Below are 27,225 nucleotides of genomic sequence, written 5' to 3' on the forward strand. Positions count from 1 at the left end.
GAAATATTATCTTATAGCGCAGGATATTCGAAATAATTTTTATATAAGAGAAAATTAATTCATACTCATATTTTGCCTATAGAGCTACCAAATATATATTATAAGCAGCACGGTATGTGTACAAACTTCGAAAATATATGATATCATAACAAATAGAAAGAATAGTAAAATTAAATTGCTCTCGACTTTCTTTTCTCTCCCTCTGTATTTTTTGTCTCTCTATCTATATCTCCGTCTCTCTCTTCCTCTCTTCGTCTGTCTTGTTGTCTCTCTATTATTAAATCAATCTCTCTCGTCGTATCTCTGTCTGTCTCTCTCTCTGTCTCTCTCTCTCCCTCTTCGTCTGTCTATCCGTCTGCTTTAATTCCATGGACCTACTATACGAACGTTTAATCATACAGTTTAGTACAATTTCCTAGGAAATGGAAACGGGCCGTCATATAATTATGGGCCACTGATCCAGTCAGTCAGTATGTGATTACTTGCATTTACTTTACCATGTTCGTATTAAAATGTTCTGTAGATTTTCTCATAGATACCGACATAAAGGTAGATGTTTGGTTCATCAACACGAAGGCATTTGAAGGTTGTATGATTTGAAAAAGTCATGTACGAACTACGAAGTGTGCCGCAAAATCATATCGACGTCCATTTTAGAAATACACAGAGAATACCATCGCATGATGCATTCAAATAAAAAAATCCCTGTGAAAAGAAAAAAAGCCTTTGCATTTTCGCCATCTTGAAAAGTCAAAAATTCTCCTTCGACAAGACCCCTTACGGAATCATAAACACGTGATTAAAAATCAGTCAGGCTACTTTTTTGACTGGTGATAATCATGATAATAGGCCGATAATTCTGTCCTGTCTATAGTGAGAGAGAACGTAACTAGCCTGAAGGATAGTGAACTTCAAGATGAAGTTCCTCCTAATATTTCCAAGATGTAGTGATGTGGCGTGATGTATATTGTACCTACTTCTGGCCTCGTGTTTGCATCCTTTCGAAGGGGGTGGGGGTGACCAGTTGATGGGGAAGAGGCGACGCCATGTGTGACGCAGATGTGTTATATTTGCTGTGTAACGTCTTCAAAGTTGTAATGGTATGGCAACAAGTAAACATTCTTGGGATTCTTGAGAATCTTTAGTCTGGAAGTGTTCCAACTTAACTTGAGGAAGATGGTCCAGAATGCTCCCTATCCACTTCATCATCAGGCTCCTCTTTTCATCGTGTTCCTTCTGTATCTGTTACTTTCGTTCTTTCTGTGCTATCCGCTCAAAATGGGGACAATTTGTGATATCCACCTTATTTATTTGTGTTAATTTTACTGATTGTACTTTGCTTTAAGGCAGCCAACACGTGGCTGACTGTCGCATAAACTTTCCAATGCGTGGCTAAAAAGATCGCAAAGGCTATCACAAAAGTAATTTCAATACTCGTCGCTTATCCATCACCTTATGAAATGTGCCAATCTTAAATGACATATTACGTAATCTGAACATGTCCGATTTTGTTTCAGAGTTACAAAATCTCAGCTGTGGAGTCCTGCAAGGATCACTTCTTGGTCGTCTTTTATTTATTTTATGTTGAAACTGCTCTTGTCTCATAAGTCTACGTAATCGTTTTGGCTTATCTTTTAAGTGTTTTTCATAAAACAAAATAGAAACTAATGATGAAAAACAGTGATGAGGAGGACATGATTGTCAATGTTGCATTGTGGTGGTATTTCCGGTCAAGAATACACCTTGCAAGCGATATAGGGCTTAGTCAGTGTGTAAAGACTCCCTTTAAGAAAGATGCATTCCTCAAGACATATAATGGATTATTTTTCTTGTTACTTTAGTTGTTTTGGTTTCGTTTCTCTATAATTCATTCATTCATGTCTTGTGGGGGATCTCGCGTGTGCGCCTAATTAACCACAGATACATCGGGCATGCAGCTCGCCCATGAGTAAGTACGCTCGTTGATGGAGTTGACCGCACTGGTGCGAGTCACACAGCCAGAGCATATCGCTATGGTGGTGCGTCAAACCGTGCGTGTGTGCGCGTCCCGCGTGTGATGAGTTAACCATTCCTTACTGGGCAAAAATAAAGAAAAACAACATCTAAATTTACCTTAAAGGGGTACATTCACTTTTCAATATTAATACTCTAACACAGGAAGTGGATCACACGCTATTAGCACCGTTTTGCAGAGGGTCAGACGTCATTTGCCCCCGGCTTTTACCGGAATGAAACATTTCCAGTTTCAAATTTCTGCGAGCGGGCGAAGCAAGCGAGTTAATAAAACCTAATTACGTAATTCCTAATTATTGTATCGTGTTTTTGCCTTCTGGTTCTTCTTCTGTGGTTAGTGTAATGTTTTATTTTCATTCTCCATTACTTATTATGATACGAATGAAATCGGGAAAAAATGAAACTTCTAAGTTCTAAGCCAAGAATATGTTAAACTTTCATTCCTTTTAATTTACATTACATTTTTTTTTTCTTCTAGGAAAATAGATCATATGATTTCATTTTTATAGCTTTGAAACAATCTCTCAAAGTTTGAATGTCATGATTAGTAGCTCGCTGTTAAAGGCATTATTGATTTTTTTGGGGGGATTTTTTATTGACAATGAAAATGGTTGATTTGCGCACAAGTCTAATACATTTCAAAATCAACTGCTAAGACTACCAAAGAAAACTTACTTTCCATTAAAGTTTTTTAACCTACATAATAACCTCTAAAAATTAGGAAGGAAAAAGTGCAGTGCGGAAACGGATACACATACATAAACATGTGTACTGTAACCTTCTTGCTGTCCATGAAAGTAATGTCCATGAAAGTACATTAATGCCTAAGGAGCACCAACTGTACCAACAAGGTATTCATTCATTAAAAAATATCGTCATTCTATATAAACAGATAAACCATTTTATTAAATACAAGCATATCGTATCTTAGGAATGCCTTTTTCAAGACAGTTATGCTTTAAGTTTTACAGCGGAAACTATGTTCTCCTCATAAGCTTTTTCCCTCTCCAACTTTCCTCCAAATATTGTATAAACAGATAAACCTTTTCCATAAAATACAAGCATATCGCATCTTAGGAATGCCTTTTCAAGACAGTTATGCTTTAAGTTTTACAGCGGAAAATATTTTCTCCTCATTAGCTTTGTCCCCCTCCAAATTTCCTCTGTTTACTTTTATTCTGCACATCTGGTGGGCACATTATATTTTTTTCTTCTTTTCTTGCGGCATGGGGCAAATTTGAGGGGAAGTCTCCCGAAAATTAATTTCGACAGTCCTCTAGTGATTAATACTAAAACATCTGGATATCTAGTGTTCCGTTTTGCTATATGATAAAGGAAATGCATTGTTAGTGGGGGTATAGTTATAGCTCATTAGTAACACAATAGTCGAGGCAAGTCAATCATATCGAGTTATGGCTCGTTTGATATCAGGCGACAAGCAAATGCTTAAATTCAGAAAAAAAACAGAGGAAACTGATATTAAACTGAGGGGAGGGAGGGGTGGGGGTTGGTTGTGGGATTTATTTGATCCATGTCATTGTGTTCATCCTTATGTTTATATTTGGATGGGGGGGGGGGGCTTACACGACAATAAATATCTAAATACACCCGAGGAAAAAACCAAAACCCCATAAACAACCAGTAAAAGGGTGACATTTATGGTCATTCAGAAAAACAAAACGGACAAAAAACAAAGGAAATATATTGTTAAGGTAATATGATATCCATTTTTTTAGTGGAGAATGTTCAGTACTGTTTCTTTAGTATTTTAAAATAGCTTTAAACGTTTCATTCACTTTCTTATTTCCCTGACATTTGACTTCAGTTTCAATTAGTTATAATTTCACTGTTTTTTATATTTTTTTAAAGTGATACGACTCCATTAAATTTTCTTAAAAATATAACAAAATTATCTTGTCAACATACCTTAAACACTTAATCCTAATCGCATCAATCAGGTTCCGAATTTTTGGTACCCAAAGAGACCCAGGTGCATCGATCATCATGTTAGATGTCCTCTTGTAATTGGATGTCTTAATTATATTAATGAGCACTGACCCAAGCTATAAATCCTCTTCCGTCCGACAAACAAAATAATGGGATGACAGTTCAATTGCTTTCGTCTTTGCCTCAGGTTTAATCTCTTGCCCGGTGTCTTCTCTCTAAATATGACTCCCCCTCTCTTTATTTCACCAACACCCCCCCCCCCACCCCTCCCCCTGTCTCTATCTTCCTTTCCTCCTTTCTCTTTGTCTTTCCCTGCCATGTCGTAGCTATATTGCTTATAAGAAAAAAAAATTGTCGTTAGATTTCCTTCAAAATGTCGAGTCTCTTTTTGGAGGGTCGTAATAATAAAACAATTTTTCTATATACATGTACAATGGAAAGAAATGTCCTTAACGGTGGTGAAAGATGAAAATATCGTACTAAAGGGAACGGATGAATTCGCTAATTTGAAAGGTCATCGGGAAACGGACAACTCCGCCTGAAATAAGCGCCAAACATGGCTGCCGTAATATTAGCATCCACGATTTATGATTGCAATATCATATCAACTCTTCGCGATCACCCCCTTATTAAGGGAGAACAAATTAAAATCACAAGACCTACTTAATATTCCAACTATAACAGCTTTGATCATTATAGGGTGTATAATAAATAAAATGTTTTCTGGTGTAGATTATAATCAGTTTTATTATAATTTGTATTAGAAGGGGTGATGAATATTGAATAAATCAAATTTACTCCATCTCCTGCGGTTTGACGTATCATTAAATGTCATCATGCAGGATGTTTAAATCCGATCCTTGAATAGTCGGTTAATATTAAAAATGTTATACTAAAAAGATTCAATGTAGAGTATTGATATCTTTATTACTATAAAATGATAAAGATTAGGACTTAAAGTGAGTTATGCATTATGTATTAATGTTGTTATCAAACATTACATTATCATGAGCTGCAGATTAGGGCTTGTTAATATGGTGCTTCTTAAAACTATCTTCAAAGTGTCTGAAGGGGGGGGGGTGTAATATGATTATTTAATAACTGATTTATTGATAAGGTGGTACTATTACCGGGCTTAATTCCTAATTACATCTCCGAGTCTCTGAAACAAAATGGATCGTAATTGATTCAGATTTTATCTAAAGCATTTACCCGCTAAAGAGACTGCAGCTGGCCTCGCAATAGAACATTAGTGCAACAAATTGAACTAGATACAGATCGCATACATTGTTTTAAAAAAGATATAATTGCATTACTTCTTTGGCAGGATATACGCCATGGAGCCACGAGAGCCCTGTCAATTTTCATTAAGTACGTGTCATCATCGAAGATCACCCCTGGGGTTACCCTAAAAAGAATTCTGACATTTAGCCTTCCATGGAGGCTATGTTTTGTTCATTGTTTCTTTCTTGTCTATATTTCTTTTTTCTTTTTTCTTCTTCATGGAGATAACAAGATTAATTCGACTTGTCGCCATCCATATATATTTATATCTTTATATATATATATATATACGTTTCACCTTTAACATTTGTTTCAGGGATCCATGTCTTTTATAATTAGGTAACATATTTACAGTTATATATTCACTCTGTTTTCCCTTTTGTTCTTTCTTTTTCCTGACTTATTGGTGCAATTTCTTATGAAGGGCGGAATACTAGCAAAAGGCGCCATGTAAAACAGACTCATTAACATCAGGTCACACTTTAAGGCTCAAGATAAAGATTATTTGAATAACCTTTTTGCGCAGTTATGCTTCAACATGTTTGTCTCTTGCCAAGTACATGTATCGATGCGTGTATGTGTGCCTGTTGGACCTGATTTATTGAATTCTATTATTGCTGCTGATACTCAAATGGTGGACTAAACTTCGTTCTTTAGTCAAAGCAGTTAAAATGTGAAAGGATATTTCAAAATATCTCGTTTGAAACGGGCAGTCATGATGGCAGTCAATTATGACAAAATTGGAGAAAATATTTGTTACATTATTCGACTACTTTGCATTTTATACAGGTTCAGGGTATCATTATATATATTTTCACATAAATAGGTTGTTCCCAATTTGCTCTCAGTTCGCACATGGAGTTAGTAACTCCATGGTTCGCACAATGTCTGTAATGGCAAACAGCTGTGGAATGTTTAGTACATATATATATATATATATATATATATATATATATATATAAATTCCACAATTTTAACGCTATTGCCAGAGAAACTCATCCTAATAAAAAAAAATTACAAAATACAAAAGTGAGGGGACAAATGAAATAAATAAATTTGTGGCCACGACACATGTCACTCACTGTCAATGTCATTGTATTGTCAGCATATGCAGCGGGGGCGAAGTTCCGCAGGGGGCATAGGTTGCCCCTCCTATCCGTTTTTTTTTTTTTTTTTTTTTTTTTGGGGGGGGGGGGGGTCAGAAATAATGAAAGGATACTCAAAACTCTCCCTTATTCCGCCCCATATCTCCCCTCCCCCTCTCTCTCTCTCTCTGAGACACAACCACACACCTACACACACTCCCAACCCCCCCCCCCCTCTCTCTCTCTCTCTCTCTCCTTCTCTCTCTCTCTCTTTCTCTCTCTCCCTCTACCTGTCTCTCTCTCTTTCTCTCTCTCCCTCTTCCTTTCTCTGTCACCGTATGCCCTCCCCAACCCTACAATGCAAGTTCCCCCCCTTAATAGCATTTCTAAGAAAAATAAGTGTGAAGTGCATATTAATATTTCATGTCTTAACACAGTAATTGGGTGAAATCAAGCCCCAAATGGAAATCTGACTAACCTGTCATCTCAATTTTCGATGCACATTTTTGACAACACCAGAGCAAAACCAGCATGCATTCTACATGGCAGGTATGCGTTTCAGGGCCATGTTAGCTGCGGAGAAAATCCATATAACGAATTCGTTTCTTACGAGTTTTCCACCTTGCAGGCTATATTAATTAAAGATAAACTCCAGTACTGGTAAAAAAAAAAAAAAATTCTCACAGAATCAAAGAAAACTTACACTGAATGTTCAAGATTACAAATAAATGACATGTGCCAAACAATTTTGGAAGAAAATGTATACTGGCTGAGTAATGAGCATAGAAAGACAAGGAAATCAAGGTAGTACTAGCCCCGACACCATGTGTGTTGTCCCATATATAGCTTTCTATGTGAGTGCTTGTTACTTTACCAAGACTCGGTCAAATTTATTATGATTTTGAATGACTCCAGAACCTTGCAGTGCACACCAATACTTACATGCTACATGATCAACTGTTTCTGATCCTTTCCACACCTTTTCTTTCACAATGCAATCGCATTACCAGTACTAAAGTTTATCTTTAAGCTTGACTACTGAAATTTATTGTATAAAATAATTAGTTAAATAATGCAGAAAGAATGACGATTACCAATTTGTCTTTAAATGAACATTAAAACTTATTCCTGTATCAAGTTCATTGCAGTAGGCTTATATGAGTTACATTACATCAGGTCGATGGAATATAGTCCCTATTGCATAAGGATGCTATTATGTCTGTTTTCTATTTATTGTTCATCTACCATTTCTTCATCATTTTTGCCTCCTCTGCCTACTTTTTCCCTCTTCTTTTCCCCATCCTGTAAGCAAAATAATATGTGTGTGTGTGTGTGTGTGTGTGCGTGTGCGCGCGTGAGATCGTGTATGTGTAAATATCCATGTAAGTGTGTATATACATGTATATATTATATATTTATACAATGCATTTATATATTGCTTTGCATTTCATTGAGAACCTGTGATTGAAAGATAACATTGTCCATGTTTCTGCGTGCTTTTTGGTCGACTCGTGTAGCTCAGTGGTCCGGAACCCCCGCCTGGCATTAAACCCCCAATGATGATAGATCCATCCTAGATCTCTACTGACATGTTTTGGATCCAAAGTCTACCACCTGCTATTCAAGGAAATTATCCAAAAAATTGGGCCCGATACAATATTTGGACGCTCCGGTGTCAAAAATGGATAATTATGATAACACGGCTGACCAGTTTAGTCAGCTGGCGATGTCGTTATGATTTTGTTTTTCCTATCACGTACCGCGTTTTCCAATATTTTTTGTTTCCCAGATCGCTGGGCGTAGTCTGCGGCAGAGGTCGGGGTGAGTGGATTAGGTTTTTATCTCCGCCATTAATAACTCATGGTCAAGGCCCGAAATCGGACCTGTCAGATTATTTATTAATATCAAGGTGTCTAAATGATAATTATGAAGGCGGGGTATTCTTTTAAAGTTGTAAAATTCATAAATGATACTTGATAGCCTTCTACAAGTTTGTTTGTCAAAACCATGCTGCTGTATAATCTTTCTTTGCAGTTTTAGTTTCCATTACTGTGATAACTCCAGCCTAATATTTAAATGTCATAGTTCAATAGAAGAACTTTTGTCTGGACCTAAAAGAGATCACACCATAGTAATATGCCTACATGCTATCACTGGAAATGGGTTACTAGTCATATCTCTTTTCAAAAGTAAGAATTCAAATACTATCTAATAGAACAAAGGATAGAATTTCATAGAATTTGATCTATTTCTGCAATATCATGCTACGAGACCACCCGCACTCTCTATTATTTTCAATTCTCCCAGGTTTATCCAATTATATTTACATGGCAATACGATTTGGAATTGTCTTCAGTTTCCTGCTTCTAAGAATATGAAATCTGTGTCACGTGTTTTCCATACGTAACATGACATTTCAGAAACATGGAAATACATGTTTGCAGACGTAAATATGTCACCGTTGATGAAGTTTCGGAAATGCAAGCATTTTAAACAGGAAAACATCAGGGGTGGAAATCTCCAGATATTGGGCGGCTAAATGTTACCTGGTTTTCAGTCAACACCGGCCGGTCTTCAAAATGCACAATCATCTTCTCTGTTTTATTTTTAATACGATTCTACCAACAGTTTTGAAGAAAATAATTTTCTCAGGAGAAACAAGCTATCGTCATCATCCTTTTTTTTTTTGCTGAATAGGATGGGGATACGAAATAAAAGGTTATGATGCCGAATTCAGACAGTTCGAAATATTATTGTCTCTCGCAAAACATGCAATGGTATTGGCTTTTTTGTTCAACATTCAAGATCTATTGCCTTTTACCGTATAATCTGCACCCTCTCCCTGCCTCCCCTACACCCATCACTCTCTCTCTCTCTCTCTCTCCCTCTCTCTGTACCCCTTTCTCTTCCCTCTGCGGTCCTATAGACAATTAATGTGAATTATTGACGAGGCAATTGACTTGGGGAGGCTATGGGAAGGGTCCGATCATCTACTCACTGTTCTCTTCCTTTTACCCATGAATCTCTCCTTTTTCTTGCATTTCCCCCTTCTTTCTTTTTCTTTGAGTCTTCGTATTTCGATGGGGAGGGGGCATGTGCCCCCTCGCCCCCTATAACTACGCCGCTGTTTGTCATTCAGACTGGAAGCTAAACAGGTGATCTTTACAGGTTGATTCATGCGAGAAGAAAGGAAGAGGGAAATTAGTAAGCCAATTAAGACGTGTAAGTAACCACTTTATCATTCAATCGTTACGTAATTATTTTTTCACAGAAAACACAGAGGGGCTCATGGAGAGAGCATACTCGTCAATACAAACTGCATGAATGTTTCTTTAGACATGGTTCAAGTAAGATGTTTCTCTCGGTTCGAAATTGCTCAACATCAAATGACTTTTTAGAGAGGATACGAGAAAAGAACTAGGAAGAAGTCACTCAAGGTTCCTTGAGGTTTTGGTGAAGTGGGTTAAATCTTATAAGACTTAGGACGTAAGACATCGTTGGGATATGAGACACCAGGAAAGATTATCTTGGCAACGGAAGCCACATGAAGAGCAGTAGATGTCAGATGAAATTCCAATGAGCATGACCAATAACTGCTATAACGAATGCGCCCTTGCACGCACATGGCACTCAAGCGATGACTCTCTCGCATGTACAAAGCACTATAACGATAGCGTGCATGCAGCCTTATGGCAGGCTATGAGTTAAAGACTTAAGACGTAAGACATCTTTGGGATATGAGACACCAGGAAAGATTATCTTGGCAACGGAAGCCCCTGAATCGTATTGAAGAGCAGTAGATGTCAGAAGAAATTCCACGATTTCTCTTGATAACATGTTTCATATCCTCACTAATCAACCGCATCAGGTCGTCTTCGATCTTCCCCCTCCTCCTTGACATGGCCAATGAATGAAGAAGACGCTCCCCAAGCAAGTCGGATATAATTGTGAGGAGGATGTGGAGGGGCAGTTTAATAGGTCCGATGTGCCCCCAAGCTGCGGGGATCAAGGGAGATGAGACGTGACACCCCCTTCTCTCACTGCCGTCTAAGTTATTGGAAGTGTCTTCTATTGTCCTATATATTTCGGTAACTTAATTAGGGGTTCATAAATAGCTAGTTTGATAATGGATTTCTTTCGTGGATGCCAGCGATTCAGTTAGCGGAAGATTTTGAGAATTCTGAATTTATTTCACAATGGCATCCTCAAAATAGGATTCTTATAAAACGGTTGGAGTCTGACCAATATTTTTGTTAGGTCTACATCAGTACATGTCTATCCGCATTTAAATCGGTGCACAATTCTGATTTTATTTTGACTGATGGACAATAGTTTATGTCAAATATCAGAACATATGAACTGCGATATCTATCACGAATTCAACTATTTTAAGGACAACCTATTAGTATCATTATTGTACTTTTGACAATTCCATGTCAAAATCTAACGTTACTATGAATTGTGTAATGAATCTGTAAAATATAGCATTTCAAAATATCTTGCCAGAATAACTGCTGAGAATGGTTCCCTATTCACTAGGAAAGTTTTTTAACGACAAATAAACTTCTGAGCACGAAAATACGACCACTAGACAAAACGCCTCTCTTAGTTGCCAAACATAACTATTTCCTTTCAAAGTCGTATAACCTCTACTACCATATTGATCCAAGCATAGTCCTCCTCCCCTCCCACCCCACCTCTCCCCTCCCGTGGTGATTCTCCTGCCATATATCTCTCATGATACCCGTTCTATTAATGGGGAGTAGATGTCCATTTATTTCCTGCTCAATCGGATAACTGGCATCGCAATCTCGCATGTTCTCTATTTAATCCATGAATCACTTTTCACCCCTAACCGAGTCGACATGATTGATGTTTAAAGGGGTATATTAGCCACGATTGTCCTCTTAATGAAGAATTGCTGATACTTGTATTAGAAGGTAACGTTGCAGTACACTGCCCATGTAATTCCAACCTAGCACGATATGTTATATTCGAGTTGGGAGCAAATTAGGCGTTTTATACAATGTGACATTTTAAAAAGGTGGCAGGAGTGGGATATGATCAACAGGCGCAATGGGGCCCTGATACATCATTCTGTGAAGCTTATTTTGAGAGGCCTAATTAATTATTCCCGTCTGTGTCCTTTTTCACAGACATCAACTGCCTATCACAATCTTTCAAACGTGTGATTATGGTTTTTATTTATACCAAAACTTTGAAGGAAAAAAAAAAATCATATTTCGGGAGAGTTTGGTCATTGTCTTATCTATGGACTTTGTATCGTTTGTGAGCGAAAAAATCACTTAAAAAATGAATGAAATTAAATTAAATGACTAAATTAATGAATGACAGAAACTATAAGCCCCTCTTCCCTACCCATTAAGTACTATCTTCCTGTATATTTGTTCTCGAAGAATTTATATTTTAAAAGGCCTTTACTCGGTCAATCCACTCAACCTGTTCTACCATGCAGTCGAAGGTTTCATATATACCCTTTGGAGTATGTGTTTTTGTCACGGTCATCTTACCATCGAGTCCCAACGGTCCTACAGGAATAACATGGCGGAAGGATGAAATTTAGTGAAGTTCATGACAAATTTATAATCACCGTCAGATCGCGAGCTCAGCTGCATTCCGCGATGGAGGGGCTGCTTTGGGGAGAGTGGCAGAGGGAAGTAAGTGACAGTTTTATTGTGCGACGGGATTTGTGTATTTATCATATCATTATATATTATAACTATAATTCTCATCACGATCAAATAAAAACGGGGTCAGGTGATTCATAAAATTTCTTCATCTGCTTCCTCTTTGTCTTCTTCCTTATCTTCTCGTCTTTCTCAGTCTTCTTCTTCTTCTTCTTCTCTTCCTTTTCATCCTCCTCCATCTTCTCCTCCTTCTCCTTCTTCTCCTTCTTCTTCTCCTCCCTATTCCTCTTCTTCTCCTTCTTCTTCTTCAGTTTTCCTGTTTGTAAATTGATTTTTGGCTGTAATTTGGGTACAAGCCCACACTCGTTCGCTTTTTACTGATATTTATATAGTTTTCAATAGAAATTGTATCTGCATTGATATATGATTCGAATTTTAAATGAACAATGTTTCCAATTACATTTATATTCAACGCAAGAATCATACCAGTAATATTCCAAGTTTTGCTCGGTTCGATTTAAACTAACCATCCTCTTCATCTTACATGGTAAACCTATCTGGGTGATGTTTTTGCTATGATGGAGATATCCATGCTGTCAGTCTCTCATCAGCCCGCCCACTAATTGGACATTCTCGATGCATACCTGGGATGAGTCCAGCATTTCCACAGGCCCGTCAGGCTCCAAGGTGTTTATTTTCAGGCGATATTTCCCTTCTCATATACAGGGAAGCTGCATATTATGATCGTATAGAATTCTAGATGTAATTGAGTCCATTCAATTGAAAAGATATTCTCTTATGGGTTTGTATAAACAAAGCATATCTCAGTAAATTATTATTTGTTTAATATTTGCATTAATTATTAAACCATCATGTGCGGGTTCTAGATTTTTGTTTCCTGCCTTTTGAAATTAACTTAATGCCAAAGTGGACACAGGAATCGTTTATTACCATCAGCCACTGGCGATGAGTTTACACTATTATCCCTTCTTCTCGGGGCAGCGCCAGGAGCGTCACAACGTGACAGACATGTGCGCTATATAAGAAGCCACCATTATTATCATTATTATTATTATCTCATCTCAATTCGAACATAAACTTTGTCTTTCAGAGTTGGTCAATGTTTGTCCTCTCTTGTGTAACATTTCAACATCGTGCACCTGGAGCAAGTTTAAACAGTTCCTTCCTTTTAGTCCTGAAGAACCCCGATCCCCAAGCTATACCAAGGAGGCATTAACCCATCCGCTACCAGAGCTGCACCCACCCTCCACTCGTGAACACCTGAGATCATCATCTTGATACTCGAGGGGTTAACCCACTCGGGCCTCAAGCGCAGCAGACAATGAAAGAGTTTGTTTTATTGTGTAATCAAGCCCTTGTTTAATTTCCTGTGTCGATGTTTCAAGAATATTCCTCTCCCTTCGTTCTTCCATGTTTCTGCCAACATCATTCCTATCGTATTTTCTACCGCCCTCTCTTTGTTTATATTTTGTTGTTTGTCCTGTCTGTCATAATGATTTTGAATATTGTTGAAATACTGGTCAAGGTATTATCATTAAAGTAGTAGATATTATATAATGAATAGCCTAATGTCGATTATTGAGTAGGATTTCCTAATGTAATGAACAATGTCTCATTTCAAGATAATCATGTCTCAATTTACAGGACTGAAGCCAGAAGTATAAACGGGGAGACGGTTTATATCATTCATTAAACCCTTACTACCTGCAGAGACTAAGGAAGTGGTGAAAAGGGAAAATGTTAAAAAATATTATCATTATGTTTATCACTACAGCATGAAAATGAAGGAGACGAGGCATTTTTTCATCTTTCTTTCTCTCCTTTTTTTTGGGGGGGGGGGAGGGGGGAGGGGGGCACGCACTCCTATAGCTACATCATTGCTTGCCAGGTATAATAAGTGCATATTTAAAGTCACATTTTCCCCACTCCTGGTTTTCAATCAAATCTTTCAGGCTCCCTATCATGTCTTGTATCATGCCTGTATTAAAGACATGACGCACATCCCAATTGAATATTCACCAAACTTCCGTTTCAGAGTTTTTTCAAATTTTACCCAATATCAGAAATCTCATTCATTCATTAAGGATGATATCCGATATCTGTCATGGGTTCGGAATTTGGCATTGTTCGTCTCGAATGCTTCATTCAGAATTGATATAGAACATCTTTGGCGTACCCTTGGAATGAAAAATCTTAAAGAGCGGTTAGAATAAAATATTTCATATCAATCTTCATATATCTGCTTAATAACACTACTGATTCACTCCTATGCAAGGGCAGAGTTAACTTTCAAAGTTTCAATTACACTCTTAGTTATTGCTACCTTTTCATATGTTAAGGAGGCGCGATGGCTCAGTGGTAGAGCAGTAGTCTCGTAAATGGTAGGTCCCGGGTTCGAAACCAAGTCGATGCGCTAGGGTCCTTTGGCAATGCATTAATCTTCATACCAAGTTCATCGGAGAGGACTTAAAACAGTCGGTCCCCTGCATGGTTGTTTACTTACAAGCATCCACATCCCTTCTTAGCAGTCAGGCAAAACGAACAAACAAACCAACAATAAATCTTCTTTCAGCCTATGACCTTAAAGATAAAGGTGAGTTCTGGTAATGCGATTGCATTGTGAAAGAAAAGGTGTGGAATGGATCAGAAACAGTTGATCAGCAGCATGTAAGTATTGGTGTGCACTGCAAGGTTCTGGAGTCATCAAAATCATCATAAATTTGGCCGAGTCTTGGTAAAGTAACAAGCACTGTACACAGAAAGCTATATACGGGACAACACACATGGTGTCGGGGCTAGTACTACCTTGATTTCCTTGTCTTTTTATGCTCATTACTCAGGCAGTATACATTTTCTTCCAAACTTGTTTGGCACATGTAATTTATTTGTAATCTTGAACATTCAGTGTAAGTTTCGTTTGATTCTGTGAGAATTAATTTTCTTTTTTTCACCAGAACTGGAGTTTATCTTTAATAGTCCTTCCCGTATCTTTCACTCACCCACTGTCACCGACTCATTGTTTTACTTGCGACCTATTCTATTTTCATCATGATTCGTATTTCTGTATGATATTATCCTTGACTTGCTATTTGCTGACTATATTCTTCCAACTATTGATTTGGCACAAAGCTATTTTCTATATTTGAATACAAGAAAGATCAGTGAATGGCATGAACTTTTTGATGGGAAAGTGTGATTAGGTTCAGAGGCCCTTTGTGTTATCATGGTGCCAGTCTAGACTGATAGGTAAATTGGCTCATCACTTTCATTTCCTCGAACTGTTTACTCGTTTAAAAAAAAATTGCATGTTCACCCTAGAAACATTTTGAAAATCATTTTTACTCTGACGCTCTTTTTATTACTGTCATTTAAATGCAATTATCAAGTGGCATACAAGGCTGTTTACAGTTGATGACATTTGTGCTGACGTACGATATATTTTTTTCAGAGGTCGATCCTTTATATACATGTAATGAATTTAATTTATCTCTGAATTATGGATTCTTTATTGGTAACTTAATAATAATGCTGAAATCAAATTGAGATTTAATGGCTCACCCTCCGTATATTATACCTTTCAACGCAACCATCCCTCCCTTTAAATCACTCTTAGCAACTCTTTCATGAATTCGTTAATTTATTTGCGAAAAAAATATTTTTAGTTTCTGTTGAATTTTGATATGGTTATAAAACCTGTGGTCCTGGTGGATTATTCACTTTCTGTTGACCACAAATATATGTGAAAATAGAAAACAAGCGTGTGGAGAGCTTTTATGAAACTAAAGAAAGGAAAGGAATAAGTGACAATTAATTTTTCGTTTCTCCGGAATCTCTTATCCGATGCACACGCAGTGATTGCAATCGGTATTGCCATGGTTACAATAATACTCCCCGAATCGTGTGACGAAAAAATATAATGGAAGAAAAATTAAATTTCGGTGGCTCTAAAAAATGGGATAATCAGAGGCCTGTATCATATCCTGGCTACTTCCAGCTTTCAAGAAAAACCGATGTAAAGTGTAAATCTCCGAAACCGCGATCTAAACCGAGGGCGGAATCTGGCCCCCGAGCCGAAAGAGATTCGTGTGTATCTCGTTAATACACGCGTGTCGTTAATAATTAGGTAATCTTGTTGAAAAGGGTCGGCTGTCGAGTCTGAACAGGGTCAGATATTACGAGTTCTTGGTAACGATTTGATGTGGTAATTAACGACAGATAACTGTCACCACGTCAGTATTATCGAAATTATTCATCCCCTTCCCTCCCATAATAAACCATTTTTTTGCTTCCCCCCTGCAGTTCAACGATACGCTATTTTCCAAAATGTGATAGAACTTGAAAGAGTCATCCCCTATTCTCTCTTTTCACTGCATATTCAATTCAATTCAATTCAATTCAATTCAATTTTATTTCGCAATATAAAAATCAAAATATACAAAGTAACAGTAAATTTTAACTATGTTTACAAAGGTTATATGCGGGGCTTTCCATGAAGGTTGCGAAAACCTGTGAAGTTGGATCGCCCATTACAGAATGAAAAACAATACAAAAAGTAATATAACATATTATAAGCACACAACAATAAATTAAGTAAAATAAGCAAAGTACAAACACTTCAACTATCTATAAGACAAGAGAAAGTAAAATACAGAGAAGAAAAACAATATATAAAGGGGGAAAAGAAAGGAAAGGAAAACAAGATAACAATGAAAGAGGGTTCAGATATAAAATTAGAAAAGAAAAAAAAATCAACAACTGTGCTGATTAATAATTATTTAGTAGTAAGATTTTATATTGTTTTCTGAAGGAAGATATGAATTGTGATTTCGTTATTACTTGGGGAATCATATTCCACTGATTAGGACCTAGATAACTCATTGATTTAGCTTCATAACTAGACTTAACAGACCATAAATGAAATTTGTTGGAAAGCCGTGTATTATAATTATGAATTTTACTATTATATTGAAAGAGGTCTGAAAAGGGGGCAGGTAACAACTTGTTTTGATATTTGTACATGAACGTTGCGATTTCTTGCTTATTTATATCATATATATTTAATAACGATAGCTTCTTAAACAAAGGTGCGAATGGTGCCAGATAATGAGAATTGGTAGCTATTCTTAAACATTTCTTTTGAACTTTAAATAGTGAGTCCAATTCAGTTTGTGTTGCATTAGTGGCCCATACAATATTACAATATTTCAAATAAGGGAAAATAATGGAATGATATAAAGTTATCAAATTTTCGGGTAACAAACTATATTTTAGTTTATTTATCAAGCCAGCATTTCTGCTGATCTTATGTAAAACATTTGTGATATGGTCCTTAAATCCTAAGCAATTATCTAATACGACACCCAAGAAGTTCACGGAATTACTTAATTGAATAAGTTTATTATTTATATAAATGGGAATATTATCGTTATTGATTAAAGGACCGTTATTGCTAGCTATATCGGAAATTTTAGAAATTTTAGATCCTATTATATATTTAGTTTTTCGAAAATAAACATATTCTTCCATTTCTCTACCCCATTACTTTTCCCCTTTTTGTTTGTTTGTTTATGTCTGACAAGTCTGATAGGCCGTCATTCATATGCATTTTGTGTATGTTTTAGAGTTTTAGACTTTAGAATATCAAACAGGGAGTGGAGAATGTGCATACTTTGTGTGCGGGCAAGCCTAAATCCGATGACCGGGGTTAGATCGTCGATGTATTAAAATATATATAAACCCAGAATGTTATCATTATTGAATGAACTTTAACTGAACTTATTTGTCCTTCTTTTCTTCAAAACTTTCTTATCAGTCTTCTTTTCCATCGTCTATCCTTCTTTCGCTTTTATCCAGCTGAAATGAATAGCATGTTGTTCAACCTTGTCACAGTATGACATAGCAACACGTACCTCTCTGAGGTTACAATTTGTGCAATTAAGAGACCACGGCGGGTTCATATAGTTTGCAGGCACCAAACCCTTGTCAGTCGATGTGCATAACAGAGTGTCTGATTCCTGAGACTATGCAGACTGTGATACCACGTAGACGGCACAGTCTACACAAAAACTAACCCTGACAAAGACCAAATATAGGCGCAGCTCAAGGCTTTATGGAATTGTGTTCAAGACCTTTTTAGAGCCTTTGTGTGCAGACTAGCCAATCTCTCAGTGCTTGTAGCAAGAGAGCAGAAAACATCTTGAGGAGATACTAGCACCAATCACAGCTTGCTCACTCACAATCATGTCAATCGCTTGATCTTAGGCCTAGTTTGCTGAAAATTTCGGTAATTTACCGCAACATTCACTAAAAAAACATTCCAGCGGGAACATGATTAGGATAACATGGAATGTGTAACCTCTACAAAAACCCTCTTGGATTTCATCTGCTAAATAAGTACGCTTTTATTTTTTATTGGAAATAAATTGCTAAAATAGGTACATACCGGGACAAGGAAACCTTCCCACAATCGAACCGAGTGTTTTCTAAATGCACTGTTATTTACGGAGGATGTATGTCTATAGTTACGCAGCACTTTGGTAGTACGTTCTGAAACTTTACGGACTACAATTTTTTTTAAATTGTTAATACAGGTGCAGGGATATACCAATCACTTTCTGTACATTTTTTAAATTTATAAACCTCTATCCAGTCAAGTCTCATAGTACTTATTCCCCCTCTTGTTATCCTGTCTTGTAGTATTTTTTTCTTTGCCTCATGAGCATTTGAAGTTAGATCATCATTCTCTATACCTCGTCTCCAATAATTTCTTTCTTCAAACATCGACTCCTACTCAGGCAACCTTTTCATCATCTTCCTTAAACAGAATAATCAGGAACGGGTAAAATCGATTGTTTTGGGTCGTAATGATGAATGCTCCACGGTAACAAGTTGGAGCATTTTGATTTTTTGAAGAAAAAAAGACACTAATTGTCAAATTGCATTTGGATCTTCATTTTTTTCTTCATACATCACGTGATATCAAATGGTTCACCTTGGGGTCTCAATGTAGCCGAAGGCACACAGGGTAGTATTTGTACATCGTCTTTGGTGTCGAAATTGCATTCACTTTAAATTTATTGAAGCAATGTATTTCTGGCGAACGAGTAAATAGTACATCAAAGACAGGATTCTCTGTTCCCACGTTTTTTCTTTTCTCGATCTGTAGGTACTGTATGTTTTTTTTTTCTCGAAATGTTGATGTATGAAGCACCATCCTTGAAAATGTGTTTCTTTTCTGCCGAATACTGACAAGTAACTCGCAAGCACATCTGTCGGTGATTACATAGTAATTTCTCAGCACAACATGGATCCATAAATATGTGTCCCTGTCACTTTATCATGATCATTTATTATGTCTTCACATTGTCATTATCAGGATGTACATCCATTTTTCTTATGAATGATTTTCCTCTGGACAATGGCACTGTTTCATCACTCCAACTGCAAAACTTATGTACTTTTTGTCATTTGATGTACATTCGAAAAAACAATCACACGGAATCTTCAATATTATGCATCGTCTTATTTCTTCCCGATTTGAATTATCTACAATCTTTACTTTCCCCATGTTTTTGAAAGATTAGGTTTCATTTTCTTTTTTTCCCTTTTCCTTTTTTTTCTCTCTTATGATTCATTTTATTCCCTTTTATTCACCCACATTTCTTTTCTTATTTTTCTTCTTCAAAATTTTTCTCCCAATATATTCATATCTTCTGCGTTCAAAAATAAATTAAATGTATCGAATTTGAATACTGTTGCACTTACAATCGAAGCGAAAGGGAGTCTAACTGATACATTATTTGTTTCTTTTACTTTCAGTTCATTTTTTGTTTATGCTTTACATTTACCTTTTTTTTGTTTACTGTCTTGTTTGTCTTGTCTCGTTTACTTGTTTATTTGAAGCTCCAAATTAAGATATAGACATCAACCGACAGGGCACCCCACCTTCTACAACCTTCAATCCCCGTTGTATCCCAGCATGCATTATCACAACCATGGCGATAACTTGTTTGATGGCAGTCAAGGTTTCTCCGCGTGAAGTGAAGAAGATCAGACGGATAAAATATCATATTTAATTTAAACAAGGATCTTCTCTAACCTAATTGGCAGGTAAACTATATTTATATTGTCGCATGATGTTTAGAATTTACGATCGGTCATGGAAATGCTTATTGAGCTAAAATACAACATAATTTTAGTCACGTTTGAAGCCGAAATTTGGCGGGAGAATTTCCATGGATCGGCTCTCATGACTTTAGGTTAAGTATACTGGCCTACTTTCGTGTTTGCCAAGACGAATGCCATTTATAGATATTGCACGATATGTCAATATCTTTTTAATGAAAATTCGTTATTGGGCTACATCCTTCCCAAGGTTAACACTCAGAAATAAATAAGGGGCTCAAAGTAAATGAATATGAAGAAGAAGAAGAAAAAGAAGAAGGGGATTGAAATGAAAAAGAGGTAGGACTCCATCCATTTCAACTTCGATCGGATGACTTTAGAGAGGATCTTGGCCGTGTCGTATTTCTTTTTCGAAGGGTAGGAGGTTAAGCAATACCTTCCGCCCTATATAATAGCGCTCCATGGAAAGCAAAGGCTTGTAAAAGGATTTCTAAATTGGGCTTCGTATTTAACGGGTATATCGTCTTTCTGCTCACCTCGGGAAAGGGAAAGGGAAAGGGGAATGTTCCCTGTGTTACTGGATGTTGGTAAAGATCAATCATATCACTAATATATTGTAGAATTATATTGTATTTAGTAAATTAAACTTCAAATTTCAATTAGGCACAGCTGAGCATGGTGTCCTTCCAAAATTATTTTGTTCATATCTTTAAGTTAACTATATATAATGTTTAGTACTCGATAAATAAAATCAATCAATCAATCAATTAGACAAACATGTTAACATACATCTGTGTTTGTTTTCTTATAATTTTATGTAATGTTACAAGCATGGCTGCAGTGTTGTCGATCTGTCTTTAGAAGACAGCAATGTTGTAATCGGATTAATTTCATAAATAGAAGGACTCCCCGCCCCCGCCCCTCGAATGATGCCGCTTCAATAGTGGTTTATAACGTTATAGGCTTAGGCTATAGGTTTTATGGGCCTTTTCTTTGAGCGGTCTGTCTTTAATGATAAAAGTAATAGTTAGCACAAAACAGAAATTTATGCAACCAAAAGTAATGTAATATTCATCCTGTTCCTCTCAGGAATCGTCAAGACGAGATAAAATTGTGTATTTACAAATTTATACCATAAGTACTATAGATCTTTTTGATGTTTTCAGTCTTCTGCATCTCTGTTCAATATACAATGGCACGACATCACCTTTAACTTGTAATACCTAGGATGGAATCGAATTCCTCGAGAAGGAAATCTTGTATTTCTCGTTCAAGTCTCACCTGGGTTTAAATGTGTGAAGCTTATGATGACAAATGAACGCCATTATCGGGTTTAAACCCCAATAAACCCCATGTAACTTGATGATCAGCCCCGTCTCAATTGGGTTCAAGTTTACAAGGATTGAGTTTTGTTCTTAACCTACTTTCAGGGAAGGGTAGAAAGAGCAAGAGAGTATTGCTCACTTTAGCCATGATCGCTTTAGGTTTACACAGGAGAAGCTAGTCGCTAGTCACCAATATCATATTTCAACGATTTCCTCATCTGAATAATTTCAAAAGAAAATCGCACAGAGCAGCTCTCAAAATCGCTCTGAAACGCTTCAATGCTGCATCCTTAAAGGTGAAGTCCACCCTGATATTAGAAGTTGGTTTTTATAAAAACATGAAATGAGATAAACGAATGAGTGGAATTTTGAGCAAAAGAGTATTGGTTACTATAGCCACGGTCGCTCAAGGTTTACGCAGGAGAAGTCGCTATTCACTAATATCATATTTCAACGATTTCCTTCATATAAATAACTTCAAAAGCAAATCGTACAAAGCCACTCTCAACATCGCTCTGAAGCGCTTCAATGCTGCATCCTTAAAGGTGAAGTCCACCCTGATATTTGAAGTTGGTTTTGATAAAAGCAGAAAATGAGATAAAAATGAGTGGAAGTTTGAGCAAAAGAGTATTGTTCACTATAGCCAAGGTTGATCAAGGTTTACATCTAGGAGAAGTCGCTATTCACCAATATCATATTTCAAATATTTCCCTCATCTGATATTTCAAAAGAAAATCGTACGAAGCCACTCTCAAAATCCTTCTTAAATGCCTCAACGTCGCATCCTTAAAGGGAAGTCCACCCTGATATTAAGTTGGTTTGAATAAAAGCAGAAAAATGAGATAAACGAATGTTGAGTGGAAGTTTGAGCAAAAGAGTATTGTTCACTAAAGCCACAATCGCTCAACGTTCATAGTTGCTATTCACAAATATCATATTTCAACGATTTCCTTCATCTGAATAATTTCAAAAGAAAATCGCACAAAGACGTTCACTCTCAAAATTCTTCTGAAATGAGTGTTGATGATAAGGCAAACTGGACGCGTTTAGGAGATTAGCTGTCAGTGTAACCATGTCGTGCATGTACGGCGTAAGTATAACCATAATTTTAAAGAATATATCGAGAGAGGGGAAAGAGAGAAAGAGGGATAAAGAGATGGGGAGAGGAGAATGGGAGAGAGAAAGAGGGTGAGAATGAGAAACAGAGATAGAGAGGACAGGGAGCACCACAAAGAATAATGTCGTTATTATTTTCATTGAGAAAAAAATTGACAAATTAAAGTAGAGCCATCCTAATCGATTCTTTTCTGAAGCTTCGAAATGAAAAGAGGAAACGGTAAATAAGTTTGATCATCTAATAATAATAAGCAATCATATTTGATAAGAAAGAATCAAAACACCGAGGTCGTGCGACAAAATCCCCAGGAAATAAGAGATTTGTATTTACCTTTGAAAACTTGTATTAAGAAAGGGATATGTGGTGTGGTAGTATTCAGACCTAAAAATCCAATTTCAGAACTATTTGAGAAATCGGTCAACTGTTAAATTGAAGTTCCCCTTTGAACTGCAAAGGTAAACATCTAACTGTACATCGAATAACATTCGGGTCGATGTCTGCAGGTAGTTAAGAATAAAGCACGAAGGCACGGAGACGGCTAGACGGTGGAGGGGGGGGGGCAAGGGAAAGTGTCAGAATATGCAGATGGAGAGAACCAAGAAAGGAAGGTAGAAATCTAAGAGTGCAAGAAGCAGAAACAAAGTTAAAGCGAGCGGAAGAAAGATAAACAGAAACAGAAACAGGAAAGGTTTAGATTGGAGGAATAGATAAATGGAAACAGGAATTCAGAGGGAGGGAGATTTTCAAAGAGAGTGAGAAAGAAATCTTAGCACAAAGAAAGAATGGAATTAAAGAAGATGTAAACAAAGGGTAGCCAAAACAGATATTCAAGAAGAAAAGTCTAAACAAAATAAATGAATAAACGAACCCCCAAAATATATAGGCCTTTAGTGATGTAAGCAAAGGAAAACCAAAACCAGAAGAATTTTTTAAAGAGAATTACAAATTACATGGATGTATGAAATGACGGAGCACATAGCAGATACAAGCAAATTTTCCGCTGAAAATTTAACTCACTCAAAAGTTTGAAGGCCATCAACTCCGTCAAAAAATACACAAACATCTGTTCAAGGCTTGCTACAAAACATCTAAAATATGTGGGTGGGGTTGCGCTTTGTATATTTAGAGAATCCTTTAATTGTCACGCAATCTTAGAACCTTACACAACCCTCCATTAAGGCAGGGTCGTAACATTTCCCTGATCTATAGGTATCGCTTTTCAGACCTTCTTTGATACCCGTTCCTTGAGATAATGGAAGTTATAAATAAAGCGTCTCGTCCTTGATCTTGTGCGGTGGTTAGTTTCGATCCCTTTTCTCCGTCGTTCACCCCCTACTCGTCCGGGGCTTGCTACTGTGCTTTTACAGATAGAGCGGAAAGCCGGTGTAATGAAGCTAATCGGTTTGGATATGATTTTTGCCGCTCAGATGTCAGACAGGTGTGGGTTTCTTTACCTGTCACCTCTTTCAAGAGAGGATTAAATCAGAAAGTCTGTTTTTTAACCAGAAAGGAGACTGATCCGTGCACTGTCGAGAGAGCAACCCACATTATAGGTTTTGTTTATTTTCCCCTCGTGAAAGCCAACGTTCTTTCAAACTGCTTCAAAGTAATACTTAACTACGTGGGATTTAATAACTACGTAATTTGGGAAATGGTTTTAATAGGAACAGATATCTTGAACACAATAAAATCACACTTTGCTGCATATTTATGCGTCATAACGACTTTGTTATCAAATTATTCGGGGAGTAATATGTCAATTCATTTGCATTTGGACTGTACACTTTTAACATAATCATTATGTAGACTGCTAATGATGTTTCGAACGATGGGATGAGGGTTGTATCAAATAGACCTCAGGATATGGTGTCTCAAAAACCGAAAATAAAATTCCAAGTAGCCCCTAAATATGATTTCGTTTCCCTCAACCTTTTTCTAATTCGTCCTTATATTTTTGCCTGATTTGTCATTAAGAAAATAACAACTTACCGACTTCGTGGACTCCGGGATTATCACTAATTTCCAACACATACATCTCCCGCCCTTTTACGCTGGTTCCGATAGTGTACACTCTGCTCAGTTGGGGCCAACGCAAGCGAAAGTCATCCAATTCTTGATGTAACATGGCATAATCGTGGTACTCCCACCGAATCTGCCCAATGGCCTCAGCCGGGTAGGGCAGGCAGGCAAGGATATAAGCGATCGCTAGGAGACAGGCAGACAGCAGCGAAATGTGTCGTCTGCTATATCCTCTGGCGGGAAAATTTTGACTGGATCGTCTAGAGTCGTTGCTGTTGTCCTGGTTATCGGCCATTTCGGCGTGGCAATCTTTGGTCAAGCGGCACACACAGTCACAACACATGTTTAATTGTTCCCTTCTCTTCCAAAATGACGTCCTTCCGTGATTATAAAAAATAAACTTCAAATAGTATCAAATGGCGCAATATGGGCATCAGTGGCACATAATTACCAATACTTAAGAAGTCACTACATCAACATTCAACACTAAATGATTTTGATTCATATGCATATTATCTCGCAGTTGATATGATTAATAATCCCTTGAACCCCTGTTGAAATGCAATTCGTATTCCAAAAACTTGATGAAGTATTCCAGGGTCCAGATGTCTCGATCCCGCTCAAGCCTCAAGCAATTCATGAATAGCAAAAACTCCCGGTGCTAGGAACTGCTTGCAACATCGCTCGATTGCTTATCTTCCGTGGAAATGTGGAATGTCACAAAAAGATTTAAAAAACGAAAGATAATATGAAGATAATATCTCCTGCTGAATCCGACATGAGTTGTCAGAGTTACATCTCTTCTGTGTTGAAGGAGACACCTGACAAGGAGCCGAGTGAGAGCTTGGTTGGAAGCCAGAAAGACAAGGTGAGACGACCGGTTGGATCGCAAACAAGTGGCACCGATTCCCAGCGTGAAGTGAACACTCTCTCGATAGGTAGCGTGCAACATCAGCGCCGCGTCGCGCTCATGATCATACCGGCGCGTTCGCTCACCCAACCTTCGCACGCTCGCGCACCACCCTCCCATTAACCCCCACTCCCCTTCCCCCCCCCCCCCCCCCCCCCCCCCCCCCTCTCTCTCTCTCTCCCTTTCTCTCTCTTTCTCTCTCTTGCTTCAACACCCCTCTCGATATTCCATTGTCTTGCCTCACTATCACTCTCTCTCCTTCTTTCCCCCTCTTTCCCCCTCTTGCCCCCTTCCTTCTAACCATTCTCTCACTCCCCTCGTCTTCTCTTTCCCTGTCTCTCTGTCTCTCTTTCTGTCTACCCATTTACCCTTTCCTCACTCTCTCCCTTCATTCGTTCTTTCTCCCCCACCCCGATCTCTCCCCCTCTCTCTCTCTCTCTCTCTGTCTCCCACCTCTCTCTCTCTCCCTCCCAGCCCCCCTCACCCTGCAAGTTCGTTTCACGCGGAAGCTTCTCATCACACTCATCAAGCATATCTGAATAACGGATATCATCAATATGACGTCGACCTACACAAGACCCGTGAAGACTTTCAACAAAACCTCTTGGAAATTAAGAATAGGAAGTTCTTTTAAGATTTACCGCCATTATTAAGTTTGCACATGCGGCGGGAAATAAGAACGTTTAGTTGCATTTGTTACTAGAAAAACTTGAATACAATGGCAGCACTTTAAAAGGAAGCGATTCTGTGCCGCTCTTTTCTCTATGTTCACTCCATGATACAAGATGCTTTTATAACATCAACATCAGGAAAAATAATATCTTGTTGAACATTATTATTGTTACGCTCGATCATGAATATGAGATGGCAGAAACACAACGTTGTATGACGAAAAACATAATTTTGTCCTATTTATGACCACTTGAAATATGCAGATCCTGTTTCATAAAACTTCGCTATCGATAATGAATATTATCTGTGACGAGTTTGCTCTCAGCCAATCAAATGCCTTTATTTCAGTAGCTTATAACAGATATTGCAACATGTTATTGATAACAAGTTTTTTTAAACGGGGACTGAGGGTTTGCAGAGCAGTAGTGTTCTATAATACAGCGAGCAGATGGTATAGGATTTAGAAGTCATTATTCACTCTGGCTCTATATATGATTTCTTTTATATTTAGACGAATGATGACAGAGTGAATTCTACTTAGAATGACTAAATGCAAAATCACGTACAGCGCAATAATAAAAATACAGCACTTGCCAAATATTATATTGCAAGTGCTGTGTTTTTAAGTTCAATGCTTCCTCTCCATTTCCTTTATCTGTGTGTCTATTTATTATCTCCATTGTTATATCAAATATACCCCATTGTCTCAAATGTGATTGTACGAAAAGTGCAGATGCAAAGTGTACGATAATTGTATCACATTGATTGCTATGAGATAAAATGTGTTGTGAATCAAACAAACGAGAGGGAATGGAGAGAAAGGGGGAGACAGAGGGAGAGAGGGAGAGAGAGGGACAGACAGACAGACAGACAGAGAGACAGAGACAAAGAGACAACAGACATACAGAGGGAATCAGAGAAAGGTGGGAAGAAATAGAGAGTGAGAAAGAGAGACAGAGACAGACAGACACAGAGAGAGAGATAGGAGTGTGGGTTGAGAAAGCCAGGTTAATGCTTGATCATCTAACATTCAAGAAATATAAAATAGACATAAATGAAC

The 27,225-nt window shown here is 37.5% G+C and overlaps 1 protein-coding gene across 1 annotated transcript in view; it reads right to left on the reverse strand.

Moving 5' to 3' along the window:
* Positions 1-25,549, reverse strand: part of LOC115919038 (carboxypeptidase E-like) — a 51,736-nt gene extending 26,187 nt beyond the window's left edge. The window contains exon 1 of the mRNA XM_030997647.1: positions 24,554-25,549. Coding sequence (XP_030853507.1) covers positions 24,554-24,926 — 373 coding nt within the window. The 5' untranslated portion in view covers positions 24,927-25,549. The remainder of the gene's footprint in view (positions 1-24,553) is intronic.
* Between the last annotated feature and the right edge of the window lie 1,676 nt (positions 25,550-27,225).

This window comes from Strongylocentrotus purpuratus, unplaced genomic scaffold (genome assembly GCF_000002235.5).
Source record: "Strongylocentrotus purpuratus isolate Spur 01 unplaced genomic scaffold, Spur_5.0 spur5_scaffold_4, whole genome shotgun sequence".
Classification (NCBI taxonomy): domain Eukaryota; kingdom Metazoa; phylum Echinodermata; class Echinoidea; order Camarodonta; family Strongylocentrotidae; genus Strongylocentrotus; species Strongylocentrotus purpuratus.